At 40.1% G+C, this 19593-nt stretch overlaps 1 protein-coding gene across 7 annotated transcripts in view; it reads left to right on the forward strand.

Annotated features, from left to right (window-relative positions):
* trit1 (tRNA isopentenyltransferase 1) overlaps positions 1-19593 on the forward strand; it is a 59988-nt gene that overhangs the window by 12996 nt on the left and 27399 nt on the right. For 3 of the 7 annotated variants that reach the window (XM_061882670.1, XM_061882668.1, XM_061882669.1), the window contains exons 1-4: positions 8884-10803; positions 10877-11019; positions 17089-17231; positions 17302-17413. In XM_061882670.1, coding sequence (XP_061738654.1) covers positions 10696-10803; positions 10877-11019; positions 17089-17231; positions 17302-17413 — 506 coding nt within the window. In that variant the 5' untranslated portion in view covers positions 8884-10695. Of the gene's footprint in view, positions 1-5017; positions 5159-8881; positions 10804-10876; positions 11020-17088; positions 17232-17301; positions 17414-19593 lie in introns of those variants that run through there. The other 4 variants (XM_061882666.1, XM_061882665.1, XM_061882671.1 and 1 more) reach the window with 3 other exon arrangements.

A 19593-nucleotide genomic window follows, 5' to 3' on the forward strand; every position in this document is an offset into this window, starting at 1 on the left:
CCCCTTTCTCACAACACACCCCTTTCTCACAGCACATCCCTTTCTCACAGCACACCCCGGGATGAAAGTGGGTCAGTGCGCCGCTCGCAGCACACCCCTTTCTCACAGCACACCCCTTACTCACAGCACACCCCGGGATGAAAGTGGGTCAGCGCGCCGCTCGCAGCACACCCCTTTCTCACAGCACACCCCGGGATGAAAGTGGGTCAGCGCGCCGCTCGCAGCACACCCCTTTCTCACAACACACCCCTTTCTCACAGCACACCCCGGGATGAAAGTGGGTCAGCGCGCCGCTCGCAGCACACCCCTTTCTCACAACACACCCCTTTCTCACAACACACCCCTTTCTCACAGCACACCCCGGGATGAAAGTGGGTCAGCGCGCCGCTGACAGCACACCGCTTTCTCACAATACACCCCTTTCTCACAGCACACCCCGGGATGAAAGTGGGTCAGCGCGCCGCTCGCAGCACACCCCTTTCTCACAGCACACCCCTTACTCACAGCACACCCCGGGATGAAAGTGGGTCAGCGCGCCGCTCGCAGCACACCCCTTTCTCACAGCACACCCCGGGATGAAAGTGGGTCAGCGCGCCGCTCGCAGCACACCGCTTTCTCACAACACACCCCTTTCTCACTGCACACCCCTTTCTCACAGAGCGTTCTTTCTCACAGAAAGAAATGTGCATTTTGCAACTAGAGCAAAGCGCATGTTAAAGTGCTCCTGTTATGATTGGAAGTCTAGGTCTACATCAGTCTTTTTCAACCACTGTGCCGCGTGACATACCGTCTGGTGTGCTGTGGGAGGTATCATTTCACCTAACTGGGTTAAAATATTTTTGTACACATCAGTAATTGTAATCGGCAAAAATAGACTTCGAGGTCTACTGAAATGAGATGTTCTTATTTAAACGGGGATAGCAGCTCCATTCTATGTGTCATACTTGATCATTTCACAATATTGCCATATTTTTGCTGAAAGGATTTAGTAGAGAACATCCACGATAAAGTTCGCATTTTTTGGTTGCTAATAAAAAAGCCTTGCCTGTACCGGAAGTAGCAGACGATGTGCGCGTGACATCACGGGTTGTGGAGCTCCTCACATCTGAACATTGTTTACAATCATGGCCACCAGCAGCCAGAGCGATTCGGACTGAGAAAGCGATGATTTTCTCATTAATTTGAGCGTGGATGAAAGATTTGTGGATGAGGAAAGTAAGAGTGAAGGACTAGAACAAAAAAAAGACTAGAGGGCAGTGGGAGCGATTCAGATGTTATTAGACACATTCTGGAAAATCCCTTATTTGCTTATTGTGTTACTAGTGTTTTAGTGAGATTATATGGTCGTACCTGTACAACCTGAAGGTCGGCCCCGCACCTTTCTTCAGCACCAGTCCACAGGTGGTGGCGATGCCCATCTCTGCCCTTCGCAAGGGACCCTCTTCCAAACACAATCTTTCTAAATGATCGCTGCATAATACACTAAACTTTGTGTGTGTGGTCCAATCCAACCGTGTTCGCTTGACCGCTCCGTTCCATAGTAAAGCTTCACAGTCATCTTTTGGGAATGTAAACTATGAAACACCGGCTGTGTTTGTGTTGCTAAAGGCGGCCGCAATACACCGCTTCCCTCCTACAGCTTTCTTCTTTGACGTCTCCATTATTCATTAAACAAATTGCAAAAGATTCAGCAACAAAGAGTCCAGAATACTGTGGAATTATGCGATGAAAACAGACAACTTATAGCTGGTGAATGATGCTGGAACAAAATGTCCTCTACGAGTCATCATACCGAGACGTTTTAGCAGGATACTTGGGCACGAAATCTAAAATTGCAATTTAGTAAAGTAAAGCGGCCGTATTGGCATGTGTTGCAATGTTAATATTTCATCATTGATATATAAACTATCAGACTGCGTGGTCGCTAGTAGTGGCTTTCAATAGGCCTTTAGACTTCCTTTATTGTCATTCAAATGTGAACTTTACAGTACAGATAAAAGGTTGGATGAGGTCATGGTAGTGCAGGATAAAAGAGCAATAAGGTGCAGATATAAATAAATAGATGACTGTACAGATAGATATATTGCAGGTTTATTGATGTATGTTATATTGTGTTTATATTCCAGCCACTTCATCCATTTTTGGGGGGAGTTGAGGGGATTATTATGATGTGTGCAAAAGTCTTACGGCCTGAGGGAAGAAGCTGTTACACAACCTGGAGGTTCTGCTACGGAACCTCTTTCTAGAGTGCAGCAGGATAAACAGTCCTTGTTGGAGGTGGGGAGGAGTCTCTGCATATTGTGGAGCCCTGGTCAGGCAGCGGCTTTTTGCCATCTCTTGGATAGGAGGATAGTAGTCAAATATTGTGCCTTTCTTCAGTGTCAGTGCTGTCTAGAGCTGGGCAGAGTAACTGTGTAATACTCTTCCATATCAGTAGGTGGCAGCAGGTAGCTAATTGCTCTGTAGACGTTGGAAACAGCGGGAGGCAGCATGGAGGTAAAAAGGTGTATAATGTTTAAAACAAAAATAAACAAAAGGTGAGTGCCCCTATGAAAAGGCATTGAAGCTTAGGGAAGGCTATGCAGAACTAAACTAAAACTGAACTGGCTACAAAGTCAACAAAAACAGAATGCTGGACGAGAGCAAAGACCTACTGTGGAGCAAAGATGGCGTCCACAAAGTACATCCCAACATGACATGACAATCAACAATATCCCCACAACGAAGGATTAAAACCAGTGAAATATTCTTGATTGCTAAAACAAAGTAGATGCGGGAAATATCGCTCAAAAGAAGACATGAAACTGCCACAGGAGAATACCAGCGAAAGAGAAAAAGCCACCAAAATAGGAGCGGAAGACAAGAAGTAAAACACTACACACAGGAAAACTGCAAACAAGTCCAAATAAGTCAGGGTGTGATGTGACAGGTGGTGACAGTACATCTACTTTGAGACAAGACCTATATTGATACAGTACATCTACTTTGAGACAAGACCTATATTGATACAGTACATCTACTTTGAGACAAGACCTATATTGATACAGTACATCTACTTTGAGACAAGACCTATATTGATACTGTACACCTACTTTGAGACAAGACCTATATTGATAAAGTACATCTACTTTGAGACAAGACCTATATTGATACAGTACATCTACTTTGAGACAAGACCTATATTGATACAGTACATCTACTTTGAGACAAGACCTATATTGATACAGTACACCTACTTTGAGACAAGACCTATATTGATACAGTACATCTACTTTGAGACAAGACCTATATTGATACAGTACATCTACTTTGAGACAACACCTATATTGATACAGTACATCTAATTTGAGACAAGACCTATATTGATACAGTACACCTACTTTGAGACAAGACCTATATTGATACAGTACATCTACTTTGAGACAAGACCTATATTGATACAGTACATCTACTTTGAGACAAGACCTATATTGATACAGTACATCTACTTTGAGACAAGACCTATATTGATACAGTACACCTACTTTGAGACAAGACCTATATTGATACAGTACACCTACTTTGACACAAGACCTATATTGATACAGTACATCTACTTTGAGACAAGACCTATATTGATACAGTACATCTACTTTGAGACAAGACCTATATTGATACAGTCCATCTATTTTGAGACAAGACCTATATTGATACAGTACATCTACTTTGAGACAAGACCTATACTGATACAGTACATCTACTTTGAGACAAGACCTATATTGATACAGTACACCTACTTTGAGACAAGACCTATATTGATACAGTACATCTACTTTGAGACAAGACCTATATTGATACAGTCCATCTACTTTGAGACAAGACCTATATTGATACAGTACATCTACTTTGAGACAAGACCTATATTGATACAGTACATCTACTTTGAGACAAGACCTATATTGATACAGTACATCTACTTTGAGACAAGACCTATATTGATACAGTACACCTACTTTGAGACAAGACCTATATTGATACAGTACATCTACTTTGAGACAAGACCTATATTGATACAGTCCATCTACTTTGAGACAAGACCTATATTGATACAGTACATCTACTTTGAGACAAGACCTATATTGATACAGTACATCTACTTTGAGACAAGACCTATATTGATACAGTACATCTACTTTGAGACAACATGGTTTTCCATAACATTTAGACTGTAAAGTGGGGTTTATCCAATGAATCAAACAAATTAATGACTAGATGACTGAATGACTAACATAATGGATAGCTTCAGCCCTCCATCTGAAGCAGATGTATAGTTTAGATTTACCTCTGTGTGTGTGTATGTATATATATATGTATGTATGTGTGTATGTATGTATGCATGCTTGCATGTATGTATGTATGTATGTATGTATGTATGTGTGTGTGTATGTATGTATGCATGCTTGCATGTATGTATGTATATATGTATGTATGTATGTATGTACAGTTGTCCCTCTTTGGTTCCAGGCTTGACCTTCGTAAACGTATTTATTTTTTGATGGGTGGAATATTTTAACAGAGCATAGAAAACTGTTTAGGACCTCCTAAATGCCATTTTAACATAACTAGACCTCTCTAAACATGAAACGACACCCATACTGTAATTTTTTAATCCAGTTTTGCTGTTCTTAAATGTGCTTCCTTTTTTTTTTTTGGGTGTTTTTCAACATTATTCTTCTTTTTTCCTGTATTTCTATGTTAGTCATTGTTATAAAAAGAAGTATAACAGGGGAAATAGCCTCTAGGCACTCAGGACAAAGACAATAATATTAATGCCAAAATATCAAAATACAAAAAAACTACTGTTATTTGTTTTATGTATTTAATATTTATATATATGTTTTTTATTAGTCCCTTCAGACTATTTTCCCTGTTTTATTTGTTTGTTTTATGTTTCTTGTAAATACCCAATGTAGTCTGACCATCATTTATGAATCCAGACATCATTTTTAAAAAGTCCTCCCCTGATTTCCCCCCCCAGGTCTACAAGGGTCTGGACATCATCACCAACAAGGTGACGGAGGAGGAGCGTGCCCAGTGCAGACATCACATGATCAGCTTTGTGGACCCCTTGGTGAGCAACTACACGGTGGTGGACTTTAGGAACAAAGCTCTGACTCTAATATCCTTTCCTAGAAGTGAGAGACTGTGCTCCCCTGACATCTCCCAGTTGACTTGATGAACCACTGCTTCCAAGTAGGAATAGCAAAATTCTTGTTGATTTCAGCTGGGGGGTCTCAGTGGATGAAATATAGGTCTAACGGAGACCTACATAGTGGTTTTTGTTTCATGTTTCTACGTCTTTCCTACTGGAAGTTACAGACAGTTTTGTCTGTGTTTTCTTCCTAGGGGGCGCTAGAGCGCAATTTTGAGTTTTGGGGTTTGGTTTTTTGATTAGATCGCAATTTTTGCCAGTCCTGATGTGTGTGCCAAATTTGGTGAGTTTTTAAGCATGTTAAGGGGGTTAAATTACAGTTCAAAGAGGCGGCGGAATAATAATAACGAATAATAATAATAATAATAATAAAACCTTAGAAATTCAATATCGGTCCATAATAAATGAAGAATAGTGAACAACATGCTGAATAAGTGTAGGTTATATGAGGCATAAATAAGCAACTGCTATGTTAACCTAACATATTATGGTAAGAGTCATTCAAATAACTATAACATATAGAACATGCTATACCTTTAACAAACTATCTCTGACTCCTAATCCATAAATCCCATGAAATCTTATACGTCTAGTCTCTTACGTCAATGAGATAAATAATATTATTTGATATTTTAGGGTAATGTGTTAATAATTTCACACATAAGTCGCTCCTCAGTATAAGTCGCACCCATGGCCAAACTATGAAAAAAACTGCGACTTATAGTCCGAAAAATGCGGTAGACACTTTTATATGCACTTTGGAAAAACAACAATTTTGTAAACCGCTGAATTGGTAAAAAATTGGGCTGAAAAATGTATTTCAACACTCTAAATTTAGCCATCAATGCTACATCGTCAACATCATCAAATATTCAAATCAATTATTTATATTTAATATGGATGTTGATATTTCACTGTTTGGATTCTAAGTGCATCAGTTTTATGACTTCAGTAAGTTTATGGTTGTTATTTAGTTGTAAGTTTATGGTTGTTAACTGGTAGTAAGTTTATGGTTGTTAACTGGTAGGTGGTAAATGAATGTCTCTGAAGTAGAAAAGAATAATTATAAATTAAATATTTTCATAGTTGTAGCACACACACGTTTTTTTGATATTATAAGTTTTTTAACATTATGAAGGCCCTGTAATCATGAAATGGCACCCACATAGTCACCTTTACACCTGTTGTAATGCTGAGCCAATTAGTGGCCCCGATGTCCCTTTGGGACAGAGGACCCTATTGAATTTCTAGCGTTTTATTATTATTACACCGCCGCCTCTTTGAGCTGTAATTTGACCCCCTTAACATGCTTCAAAACTCACCAGATTTGACACCCACATCAGGACTGGCGAAAATTACGATCGATTCCAAAAACCAAACCCCAAAACTCAAAATTGCGCTCTAGCGCCCCCTAGGAAGAAAACACAGACAAAGCTGCCTCTAACTCCCGGTAGCAATGTCGTAGACACATGAAACAAAAACTTCTATGTAGGTCTCAGTTAGGCCTATATTTCATACACTGACAACCCCCAGCAAAAATCAACAGAAAGTTTGCAATTCCCCCTTTAAAACAAAAATTGTGTAAAAACAGTCACCTTTTTTCAAACATTATCTCCTCTGAGCGCGTTTGTCATGTCGGCTTCAAATAAGCACAGGACAGAGATTGAACCCTTCTGATTAAAAGTTAATGAAATAGTTTATACAGAATCTAAGAGACTGATGTATAACACGTGTACACAACTTTTTCTCTGTGTAATAATCCATCCATTTTCTACTGCTTATCCAGGCTTGGGTCGCGGACATGTGGACATGTTCCATAAATATTGATGTTAAAGATTTCTTTTTTTGTGAAGAAATGTTCAGAAGTAAGTTGATGAATCTCTATTACAATCCCCAAAGAGGGCACTTTAAGTTGATGATTACTTCTATGTGGAGAAATCTTTATTAAGGACCGATGTCCCTTTGGTACAAAGGACCCTATTGAATTTCTAGCGTTTTATTATTATTATTACACCGCCGCCTCTTAGAGCTGTAATTTGACCCCCTTAACATGCTTCAAAACTCACCAAATTTGACACCCACATCAGGACTGGCGAAAATTACGATCGATTCCAAAAACCAAACCCCAAAACTCAAAATTGCGCTCTAGCGCCCCCTAGGAAGAAAACACAGACAAAGCTGCCTCTAACTCCCGGTAGCAATGTCGTAGACACATGAAACAAAAACTTCTATGTAGGTCTCAGTTAGGCCTATATTTCATACACTGACAACCCCCAGCAAAAATCAACAGAAAGTTTGCAATTCCCCCTTTAAAACAAAAATTGTGTAAAAACAGTCACCTTTTTTCAAACATTATCTCCTCTGAGCGCGTTTGTCATGTCGGCTTCAAATAAGCACAGGACAGAGATTGAACCCTTCTGATTAAAAGTTAATGAAAGAGTTTATACAGAATCTAAGAGACTGATGTATAACACGTGTACACAACTTTTTCTATGTGTAATAATCCATCCATCTTCTACTGCTTATCCAGGCTTGGGTCGCGGACATTTGGACATGTTCCATAAATATTGATGTTAAAGATTTCTTTTTTTGTGAAGAAATGTTTAGAAGTAAGTTGATGAATCCAGACGGATCTCTATTACAATCCCCGAAGAAGGCACTTTAAGTTGATGATTACTTCCATGTGGAGAAATCTTTATTAGGGACAGAGGACCCTATTGAACTTCTAGCGTCTTATTATTATTATTACACCACCGCCTCTTTGAGCTGTAATTTGACCCCCTTAACATGCTTCAAAACTCACCAGATTTGACACCCACATCAGGACTGGCGAAAATTAAGATCGATTCCAAAAACCAAACCCCAAAACTCAAAATTGCCCTCTAGCGCCCCCTAGGAAGAAAACATAGACAAAGCTGCCTCTAACTCCCGGTAGCAATGTCGTAGACACATGAAACAAAAACTTCTATGTAGGTCTCAGTTAGGCCTATATTTCATACACTGACAACCCCCAGCAAAAATCAACAGAAAGTTTGCAATTCCCCCTTTAAAACAAAAATTGTGTAAAAACAGTCACCTTTTTTCAAACATTATCTCCTCTGAGCGCGTTTGTCATGTCGGCTTCAAATAAGCACAGGACAGAGATTGAACCCTTCTGATTAAAAGTTAATGAAAGAGTTTATACAGAATCTAAGAGACTGTTGTATAACACGTGTACACAACTTTTTCTCTGTGTAATAATCCATCCATTTTCTACTGCTTATCCAGGCTTGGGTCGCGGATATGTGGACATGTTCCATAAATATTGATGTTAAAGATTTCTTTTTTTGTGAAGAAATGTTTAGAAGTAAGTTGATGAATCCAGATGGATCTCTATTACAATCCCCAAAGAGGGCACTTTAAGTTGATGATTACTTCTATGCGGAGAAATCTTTATTAGGGACCGATGTCCCTTTGGGACAGAGGACCCTATTGAATTTCTAGCGTTTTATTATTATTATTACACCGCCGCCTCTTAGAGCTGTAATTTGACCCCCTTAACATGCTTCAAAACTCACCAAATTTGACACCTACATCAGGACTGGCGAAAATTACGATCGATTCCAAAAACCAAACCCCAAAACTCAAAATTGCGCTCTAGCACCCCCTAGGAAGAAAACACAGACAAAGCTGCCTCTAACTCCCGGTAGCAATGTCGTAGACACATGAAACAAAAACTTCTATGTAGGTCTGAGTTAGGCCTATATTTCATACATTGACAACCCCCAGCAAAAATCAACACAAAGTTTGCAATTCCCCCTTTAAAACAAAAATTGTGTAAAAACAGTCACCTTTTTTCAAACATTATCTCCTCTGAGCGCGTTTGTCATGTCGGCTTCAAATAAGCACAGGACAGAGATTGAACCCTTCTGATTAAAAGTTAATGAAAGAGTTTATACAGAATCTAAGAGACTGATGTATAACACGTGTACACAACTTTTTCTCTGTGTAATAATCCATCCATCTTCTACTGCTTATCCAGGCTTGGGTCGCGGACATGTGGACATGTTCCATAAATATTGATGTTAAAGATTTCTTTTTTTGTGAAGAAATGTTTAGAAGTAAGTTGATGAATCCAGATGGATCTCTATTACAATCCCCAAAGAGGGCACTTTAAGTTGATGATTACTTCTATGCGGAGAAATCTTTATTAGGGACCGATGTCCCTTTGGGACAGAGGACCCTATTGAATTTCTAGCGTTTTATTATTATTATTACACCGCCGCCTCTTAGAGCTGTAATTTGACCCCCTTAACATGCTTCAAAACTCACCAAATTTGAAACCCACATCAGGACTGGCGAAAATTACGATCGATTCCAAAAACCAAACCCCAAAACTCAAAATTGCGCTCTAGCGCCCCCTAGGAAGAAAACACAGACAAAGCTGCCTCTAACTCCCGGTAGCAATGTCGTAGACACATGAAACAAAAACTTCTATGTAGGTCTCAGTTAGGCCTATATTTCCTACACTGACAACCCCCAGCAAAAATCAACAGAAAGTTTGCAATTCCCCCTTTAAAACAAAAATTGTGTAAAAACAGTCACCTTTTTTCAAACATTATCTCCTCTGAGCGCGTTTGTCATGTCGGCTTCAAATAAGCACAGGACAGAGATTGAACCCTTCTGATTAAAAGTTAATGAAAGAGTTTATACAGACTGATGTATAACACGTGTACACAACTTTTTCTCTGTGTAATAATCCATCCATCCATCCATCTTCTACTGCTTATCCAGGCTTGGGTCGCGGGGGCAGCAACCCAAACGGTCCCGTCCATTGCTGCTTGAAGCTTTAATTTATAATTGAATCACTTGTTTATTTTTCAACAACTTTTTAGTGATTTTTATATCTTTTTTTCCAAAAAAGACCACTAGAAAGGAGCAATATTTTGCACTGTTATTCAATTTAATAAATCAGAAACTGATGACATAGTGCTGTATTTTACTTCTTTATCTCTTTTTTTCAACCAAAAATGCTTTGCTCTGATTAGGGGGTACTTGAATGAAAAAATGTTGACAGGGGGTACATCACTGAAAAAAGGTTGGGAAGCATTTCTAATTCCGTGAGGTGTCTAGAATAGGAGTTTGCACATCAGTCCTGCTCTCTTTGCTCAAGGGGAGCATTTCTAACTGCGTTGACTCTGATTCTAACAATAATTGAACATACTTTATGCCCAGATCTCATGTTGTGGGGCCATTTTGCTAGCATGCAAGTGAAAATGATATTTACATTTAATGAAAGTGAGGGTTTTAAAAGTGTATCTTGCAATTTAACGGTACCTGAGGGGATACTTTTGGGGATTGCTGTGATTTGCTTTGGTGTAATACAAACTGTCCACAATATATCTGTTTGTAAAAATGCCAATCACATATTTCTGAGAGCCAAATGAGGATTTTAATGACGCTGAACCTCACTGGCGTCGTCTTATTGACTGACTGAGCATTTTTTCAGTATTCCTTAATTACCAATGTCCAACATTGCCGACATGCACGAGCGCAACATCCTGCCAATCATTGTCGGAGGAACTAACTACTACATCGAGTCCCTGCTGTGGCGAGTCCTATTGGACGCCGGGGTGAGTCATTTTTAAGACGTTGTGACGCCTCATTCACGCCACGCTGAGACTGCTTCCTGTTGTCTCTGTCCAGAAGGAGCGCTCCGGAGATGGAGGCGTGGACAGGAAGATGCAGCTGGAGAAACTGGCAGGAGATGAATTACATAATCGACTGATGGAAGTGGACCCCAAAATGGCTGCCATGTTGCACCCCAATGACAAGCGCAAAGTTGCCAGGTAATTGAAATGGAAATGTGAGCACTGGTTTCCACCTTTTCACTCGCTGGCTTGATGAGTTGCAGTTTGTGCACTCGGCTCTTTTGTGGCTCCAGGTTAGGTCACCCTGCTCCTCCTCCTCCTCCTCCTGTATGTTCATGATGCAGTCCTGTGTTTGTCTGGTCTTGTTGCATACTGTATGTTCATGATGCAGTCCTGTGTTTGTCTGGTCTTGTTGCATACTGTATGTTCATGATGCAGTCCTGTGTTTGTCTGGTCTTGTTGCATACTGTATGTTCACGATGCAGTCCTGTGTTTGTCTGGTCTTGTTGCATACTGTATGTTCATGATGCAGTCCTGTGTTTGTCTGGTCATGTTGCATACTGTATGTTCACGATGCAGTCCTGTGTTTGTCTGGTCTTGTTGCATACTGTATGTTCATGATGCAGTCCTGTGTTTGTCTGGTCATGTTGCATACTGTATGTTCATGATGCAGTCCTGTGTTTGTCTGGTCTTGTTGCATACTGTATGTTCATGATGCAGTCCTGTGTTTGTCTGGTCTTGTTGCATACTGTATGTTCATGATGCAGTCCTGTGTTTGTCTGGTCTTGTTGCATACTGTATGTTCATGATGCAGTCCTGCGTTTGTCTGGTCTTGTTGCATATTGTATGTTCATGATGCAGTCCTGTGTTTGTCTGGTCTTGTTGCATACTGTATGTTCATGATGCAGTCCTGCGTTTGTCTGGTCTTGTTGCATATTGTATGTTCATGATGCAGTCCTGTGTTTGTCTGGTCTTGTTGCATATTGTATGTTCATGATGCAGTCCTGTGTTTGTCTGGTCTTGTTGCATATTGTATGTTCATGATGCAGTCTTGTGTTTGTCTGGTCTTGTTGCATACTGTATGTTCATGATGCAGTCCTGCGTTTGTCTGGTCTTGTTGCATACTGTATGTTCATGATGCAGTCCTGTGTTTGTCTGGTCTTGTTGCATACTGTATGTTCATGATGCAGTCCTGTGTTTGTCTGGTCATGTTGCATACTGTATGTTCATGATGCAGTCCTGTGTTTGTTTGGTCTTGTTGCATACTGTATGTTCATGATGCAGTCCTGTGTTTGTTTGGTCTTGTTGCATACTGTATGTTCATGATGCAGTCCTGTGTTTGTTTGGTCTTGTTGCATACTGTATGTTCATGATGCAGTCCTGTGTTTGTCTGGTCTTGTTGCATACTGTATGTTCATGATGCAGTCCTGTGTTTGTTTGGTCTTGTTGCATACTGTATGTTCATGATGCAGTCCTGTGTTTGTCTGGTCTTGTTGCATATTGTATGTTCATGATGCAGTCCTGTGTTTGTCTGGTCTTGTTGCATACTGTATGTTCATGATGCAGTCCTGTGTTTGTCTGGTCTTGTTGCATATTGTATGTTCATGATGCAGTCCTGTGTTTGTCTGGTCTTGTTGCATATTGTATGTTCATGATGCAGTCCTGTGTTTGTCTGGTCTTGTTGCATATTGTATGTTCATGATGCAGTCTTGTGTTTGTCTGGTCTTGTTGCATACTGTATGTTCATGATGCAGTCCTGCGTTTGTCTGGTCTTGTTGCATACTGTATGTTCATGATGCAGTCTTGTGTTTGTCTGGTCTTGTTGCATACTGTATGTTCATGATGCAGTCCTGTGTTTGTCTGGTCTTGTTGCATACTGTATGTTCATGATGCAGTCCTGTGTTTGTCTGGTCATGTTGCATACTGTATGTTCATGATGCAGTCCTGTGTTTGTTTGGTCTTGTTGCATACTGTATGTTCATGATGCAGTCCTGTGTTTGTTTGGTCTTGTTGCATACTGTATGTTCATGATGCAGTCCTGTGTTTGTTTGGTCTTGTTGCATACTGTATGTTCATGATGCAGTCCTGTGTTTGTCTGGTCTTGTTGCATACTGTATGTTCATGATGCAGTCTTGTGTTTGTCTGGTCTTGTTGCATACTGTATGTTCATGATGCAGTCCTGCGTTTGTCTGGTCTTGTTGCATACTGTATGTTCATGATGCAGTCCTGTGTTTGTCTGGTCTTGTTGCATACTGTATGTTCATGATGCAGTCTTGTGTTTGTCTGGTCTTGTTGCATACTGTATGTTCATGATGCAGTCCTGCGTTTGTCTGGTCTTGTTGCATACTGTATGTTCATGATGCAGTCCTGTGTTTGTCTGGTCTTGTTGCATACTGTATGTTCATGATGCAGTCCTGTGTTTGTCTGGTCATGTTGCATACTGTATGTTCATGATGCAGTCATGTTTGTCTGGTCTTGTTGCATACTGTATGTTCATGATGCAGTCCTGTGTTTGTCTGGTCTTGTTGCATACTGTATGTTCATGATGCAGTCCTGCGTTTGTCTGGTCTTGTTGCATACTGTATGTTCATGATGCAGTCCTGTGTTTGTCTGGTCTTGTTGCATACTGTATGTTCATGATGCAGTCCTGCGTTTGTCTGGTCTTGTTGCATACTGTATGTTCATGATGCAGTCCTGTGTTTGTCTGGTCTTGTTGCATACTGTATGTTCATGATGCAGTCCTGTGTTTGTCTGGTCTTGTTGCATACTGTATGTTCATGATGCAGTCCTGTGTTTGTCTGGTCTTGTTGCATACTGTATGTTCATGATGCAGTCCTGTGTTTGTCTGGTCTTGTTGCATACTGTATGTTCATGATGCAGTCCTGTGTTTGTCTGGTCTTGTTGCATACTGTATGTGTTTGTCTGGTCTTGTTGCATACTGTATGTTCACGATGCAGTCCTGTGTTTGTCTGGTCTTGTTGCATACTGTATGTTCATGATGCAGTCCTGTGTTTGTCTGGTCTTGTTGCATACTGTATGTTCATGATGCAGTCCTGTGTTTGTCTGGTCTTGTTGCATACTGTATGTTCACGATGCAGTCCTGTGTTTGTCTGGTCTTGTTGCATACTGTATGTTCATGATGCAGTCCTGTGTTTGTCTGGTCTTGTTGCATACTGTATGTTCATGATGCAGTCCTGTGTTTGTCTGGTCTTGTTGCATACTGTATGTTCATGATGCAGTCCTGTGTTTGTCTGGTCTTGTTGCATACTGTATGTTCACGATGCAGTCCTGCGTTTGTCTGGTCTTGTTGCATACTGTATGTTCATGATGCAGTCCTGTGTTTGTCTGGTCTTGTTGCATACTGTATGTTCACGATGCAGTCCTGTGTTTGTCTGGTCTTGTTGCATACTGTATGTTCATGATGCAGTCCTGTGGTTGTCTGGTCTTGTTGCATACTGTATGTTCACGATGCAGTCCTGTGTTTGTCTGGTCTTGTTGCATACTGTATGTTCATGATGCAGTCCTGTGTTTGTCTGGTTTTGTTGCATACTGTATGTTCATGATGCAGTCCTGTGTTTGTCTGGTCTTGTTGCATACTGTATGTTCATGATGCAGTCCTGTGTTTGTCTGGTCTTGTTGCATACTGTATGTTCATGATGCAGTCCTGTGTTTGTTTGGTTTTGTTGCATACTGTATGTTCATGATGCAGTCCTGTGTTTGTCTGGTTTTGTTGCATACTGTATGTTCATGATGCAGTCCTGTGTTTGTCTGGTCTTGTTGCATACTGTATGTTCATGATGCAGTCCTGTGTTTGTCTGGTCTTGTTGCATACTGTATGTTCACGATGCAGTCCTGCGTTTGTCTGGTCTTGTTGCATACTGTATGTTCATGATGCAGTCCTGTGTTTGTCTGGTCTTGTTGCATACTGTATGTTCACGATGCAGTCCTGTGTTTGTCTGGTCTTGTTGCATACTGTATGTTCATGATGCAGTCCTGTGGTTGTCTGGTCTTGTTGCATACTGTATGTTCACGATGCAGTCCTGTGTTTGTCTGGTCTTGTTGCATACTGTATGTTCATGATGCAGTCCTGTGTTTGTCTGGTTTTGTTGCATACTGTATGTTCATGATGCAGTCCTGTGTTTGTCTGGTCTTGTTGCATACTGTATGTTCATGATGCAGTCCTGTGTTTGTCTGGTCATGTTGCATACTGTATGTTCATGATGCAGTCCTGTGTTTGTCTGGTCTTGTTGCATACTGTATGTTCATGATGCAGTCCTGTGTTTGTCTGGTCTTGTTGCATACTGTATGTTCATGATGCAGTCCTGTGTTTGTCTGGTCTTGTTGCATACTGTATGTTCATGATGCAGTCCTGCGTTTGTCTGGTCTTGTTGCATATTGTATGTTCATGATGCAGTCCTGTGTTTGTCTGGTCTTGTTGCATACTGTATGTTCATGATGCAGTCCTGCGTTTGTCTGGTCTTGTTGCATATTGTATGTTCATGATGCAGTCCTGTGTTTGTCTGGTCTTGTTGCATATTGTATGTTCATGATGCAGTCCTGTGTTTGTCTGGTCTTGTTGCATATTGTATGTTCATGATGCAGTCTTGTGTTTGTCTGGTCTTGTTGCATACTGTATGTTCATGATGCAGTCCTGCGTTTGTCTGGTCTTGTTGCATACTGTATGTTCATGATGCAGTCCTGTGTTTGTCTGGTCTTGTTGCATACTGTATGTTCATGATGCAGTCCTGTGTTTGTCTGGTCATGTTGCATACTGTATGTTCATGATGCAGTCCTGTGTTTGTTTGGTCTTGTTGCATACTGTATGTTCATGATGCAGTCCTGTGTTTGTTTGGTCTTGTTGCATACTGTATGTTCATGATGCAGTCCTGTGTTTGTTTGGTCTTGTTGCATACTGTATGTTCATGATGCAGTCCTGTGTTTGTCTGGTCTTGTTGCATACTGTATGTTCATGATGCAGTCCTGTGTTTGTTTGGTCTTGTTGCATACTGTATGTTCATGATGCAGTCCTGTGTTTGTCTGGTCTTGTTGCATATTGTATGTTCATGATGCAGTCCTGTGTTTGTCTGGTCTTGTTGCATACTGTATGTTCATGATGCAGTCCTGCGTTTGTCTGGTCTTGTTGCATATTGTATGTTCATGATGCAGTCCTGTGTTTGTCTGGTTTTGTTGCATACTGTATGTTCATGATGCAGTCCTGTGTTTGTCTGGTCTTGTTGCATACTGTATGTTCATGATGCAGTCCTGTGTTTGTCTGGTCTTGTTGCATACTGTATGTTCATGATGCAGTCCTGTGTTTGTTTGGTTTTGTTGCATACTGTATGTTCATGATGCAGTCCTGTGTTTGTCTGGTTTTGTTGCATACTGTATGTTCATGATGCAGTCCTGTGTTTGTCTGGTCTTGTTGCATACTGTATGTTCATGATGCAGTCCTGTGTTTGTCTGGTCTTGTTGCATACTGTATGTTCACGATGCAGTCCTGCGTTTGTCTGGTCTTGTTGCATACTGTATGTTCATGATGCAGTCCTGTGTTTGTCTGGTCTTGTTGCATACTGTATGTTCACGATGCAGTCCTGTGTTTGTCTGGTCTTGTTGCATACTGTATGTTCATGATGCAGTCCTGTGGTTGTCTGGTCTTGTTGCATACTGTATGTTCACGATGCAGTCCTGTGTTTGTCTGGTCTTGTTGCATACTGTATGTTCATGATGCAGTCCTGTGTTTGTCTGGTTTTGTTGCATACTGTATGTTCATGATGCAGTCCTGTGTTTGTCTGGTCTTGTTGCATACTGTATGTTCATGATGCAGTCCTGTGTTTGTCTGGTCTTGTTGCATACTGTATGTTCATGATGCAGTCCTGTGTTTGTTTGGTTTTGTTGCATACTGTATGTTCATGATGCAGTCCTGTGTTTGTCTGGTCTTGTTGCATATTGTATGTTCATGATGCAGTCCTGTGTTTGTCTGGTCTTGTTGCATACTGTATGTTCATGATGCAGTCCTGTGTTTGTCTGGTCTTGTTGCATACTGTATGTTCATGATGCAGTCCTGTGTTTGTTTGGTCTTGTTGCATACTGTATGTTCATGATGCAGTCCTGTGTTTGTTTGGTTTTGTTGCATACTGTATGTTCATGATGCAGTCCTGTGTTTGTTTGGTCTTGTTGCATACTGTATGTTCATGATGCAGTCCTGTGTTTGTCTGGTCTTGTTGCATACTGTATGTTCATGATGCAGTCCTGTGTTTGGCTCCATAGAAGCCTGCAGGTCTATGATGAGACGGGCGTCCCTCACAGCTCCTGGCTGGAGGAGCAGCGAGGCCAGCAGGGAGGCAACAGCCTCGGGGGCCCGCTGAGGTTCCAAGACCCGTGCATCTTTTGGCTGCAGGCTGACATGGACGGTAGGGGTCACTGCTTGTTAAAAGTCTCCCATATTGTCTATTCCTCTTCATATCTGTGGTGGCTGTGCAGAGCTGGACAAGAGGCTGGACTGTCGTGTAGACCAGATGCTGTCTGCTGGCCTGATTGAAGAACTGCGAGACTTCCACGCACGCTTCAATCAGAAGGAAGCCCAGAAGGACAGGTATTAATACTTGCACAGTAGCAACTCTCAGCTCTTTTCCAAAAGTGGTGTCGTGAAGCACATGCACAGCCAAGCAAGAAGACAGGCCTGGGGAATTTCTGGCAAAACCCAGAAATCCCAGTTATTTACTTTTTTATCCTTTCTTTTATTATTATTAGTATTTTTTTTTTTTTGTCCTGTCCAGCTTCTCAGGCAAATGATATAGTAGATATAGATGCCCATATCGGTAGTTCAGGTTTACTTTTCAAAAGAGAAGTGTAGGATACTTCTCTTGTTGCCTTATTTGTATTACTTGACTTTGTTAAATGTATTTATATTATCATTTGGTGCAGCCAGGCCGGAGCAGGAGGGGATAGTAAGAGAGAGAAAAAAAGTACACAGAGCGGGAAGTTGTGGGGATAAGACAGAGAGACAAAAGCAACAGCAAACACAACAACAACAATAGAGCAACTTCAGCAAACAGGATATGTACAAATATGATGGTAAAAGTGATAGCAAAGACATAAATAATAATACAGAAATGACTATGAGCATTATTACACTACAGCAATACAAATACTAATAGAAATATCACTATTGATAATGAACAATACCAATAATGTACCTCTATTATATTGTATATGTACAGTATATGTATATTTGTACAATGAATGTATATGTACAGTATGTGTATATGTATGTTTATACAGTGAATGTATATGTACATGTATGTGTATATGTATGTTTGTGCAGTGAATGTATATGTACATGTATGTGTATATGTATGTTTGTGCAGTGAATGTATATGTACATGTATATGTATATTTGTACAGTGAATGTATATGTACATGTATATGTATGTTTATACAGTGAATGCATATGTATGTGTATATGTATGTTTGTGCAGTGAATGTATATGTACATGTATGTGTATATCAATCAATCAATCAATGTTTACTTATATAGCCCTAAATCACTAGTGTCTCAAAGGGCTGCACAAACCACTACGACATCCTCGGGCAAGGAAAACTCACACCCAGTGGGACATCGGTCACAATAATGACTATGAGAACGTGATACTGTGATACTGTTGATACTGATGACTATGAGAACATATGAGAACATGATACTGTGAAAGATCAATCCATAATGGATCCAACACAGTCGCGAGAGTCCAGTCCAAAGCGGATCCAACACAGCAGCGAGAGTCCCGTTATGTATGTATATGTATATGTATGTATATGTATATGTATATTTGTGCAGTGAATGTATATGTACATGTATATGTATGTTTATACAGTGAATGTATATGTACATGTATGTGTATATGTATGTTTATACAGTGAATGTATATGTACATGTATGTGTATATGTATGTTTGTGCAGTGAATGTATATGTACATGTATATGTATATTTGTACAGTGAATGTATATGTACATGTATATGTATGTTTATACAGTGAATGTATATGTATGTGTATATGTATGTTTGTGCAGTGAATGTATATGTACATGTATGTGTATATGTATGTTTGTGCAGTGAATGTATATGTACATGTATGTGTATATGTATGTTTGTGCAGTGAATGTATATGTACATGTATATGTATATTTGTACAGTGAATGTATATGTACATGTATATGTATGTTTATACAGTGAATGTATATGTATGTGTATATGTATGTTTGTGCAGTGAATGTATATGTACATGTATGTGTATATGTATGTTTGTGCAGTGAATGTATATGTACATGTATATGTATATTTGTACAATGAATGTATATGTACATGTATATGTATATATATGTTTGTACAGTGAATGTATATGTACATGTATGTGTATATGTATGTTTGTACAGTGAATTTATATGTACAGTATGTGTATATGTATGTTTGTACAGTGAATGTTTATTGTTTAAAGGGGAACATTATAACAATATCTGAAGGGTGAAAAACAATAAAAAATATTTTTATGTGGAACCTTCTGGCGACATGTCTGTTCCACACATCCACAACAACATGAAACTAATATTGACCGCCAATGTCTTTGTGAACGTATGTCGGCCTGCAATGATCTTGGATTCGTGCTCCCTGGCTCCCAGTCATGATTTAATACGTGGAAGTCATAGAAATGTATCAAACCTCATGGAGTGCCTGAAAATTGAAATACGCAAACACAATGTGCGGCGGAATAGCTTAG

The sequence above is a fragment of the Nerophis ophidion genome, linkage group LG21 (genome assembly GCF_033978795.1).
Source record: "Nerophis ophidion isolate RoL-2023_Sa linkage group LG21, RoL_Noph_v1.0, whole genome shotgun sequence".
NCBI lineage: Eukaryota > Metazoa > Chordata > Actinopteri > Syngnathiformes > Syngnathidae > Nerophis > Nerophis ophidion.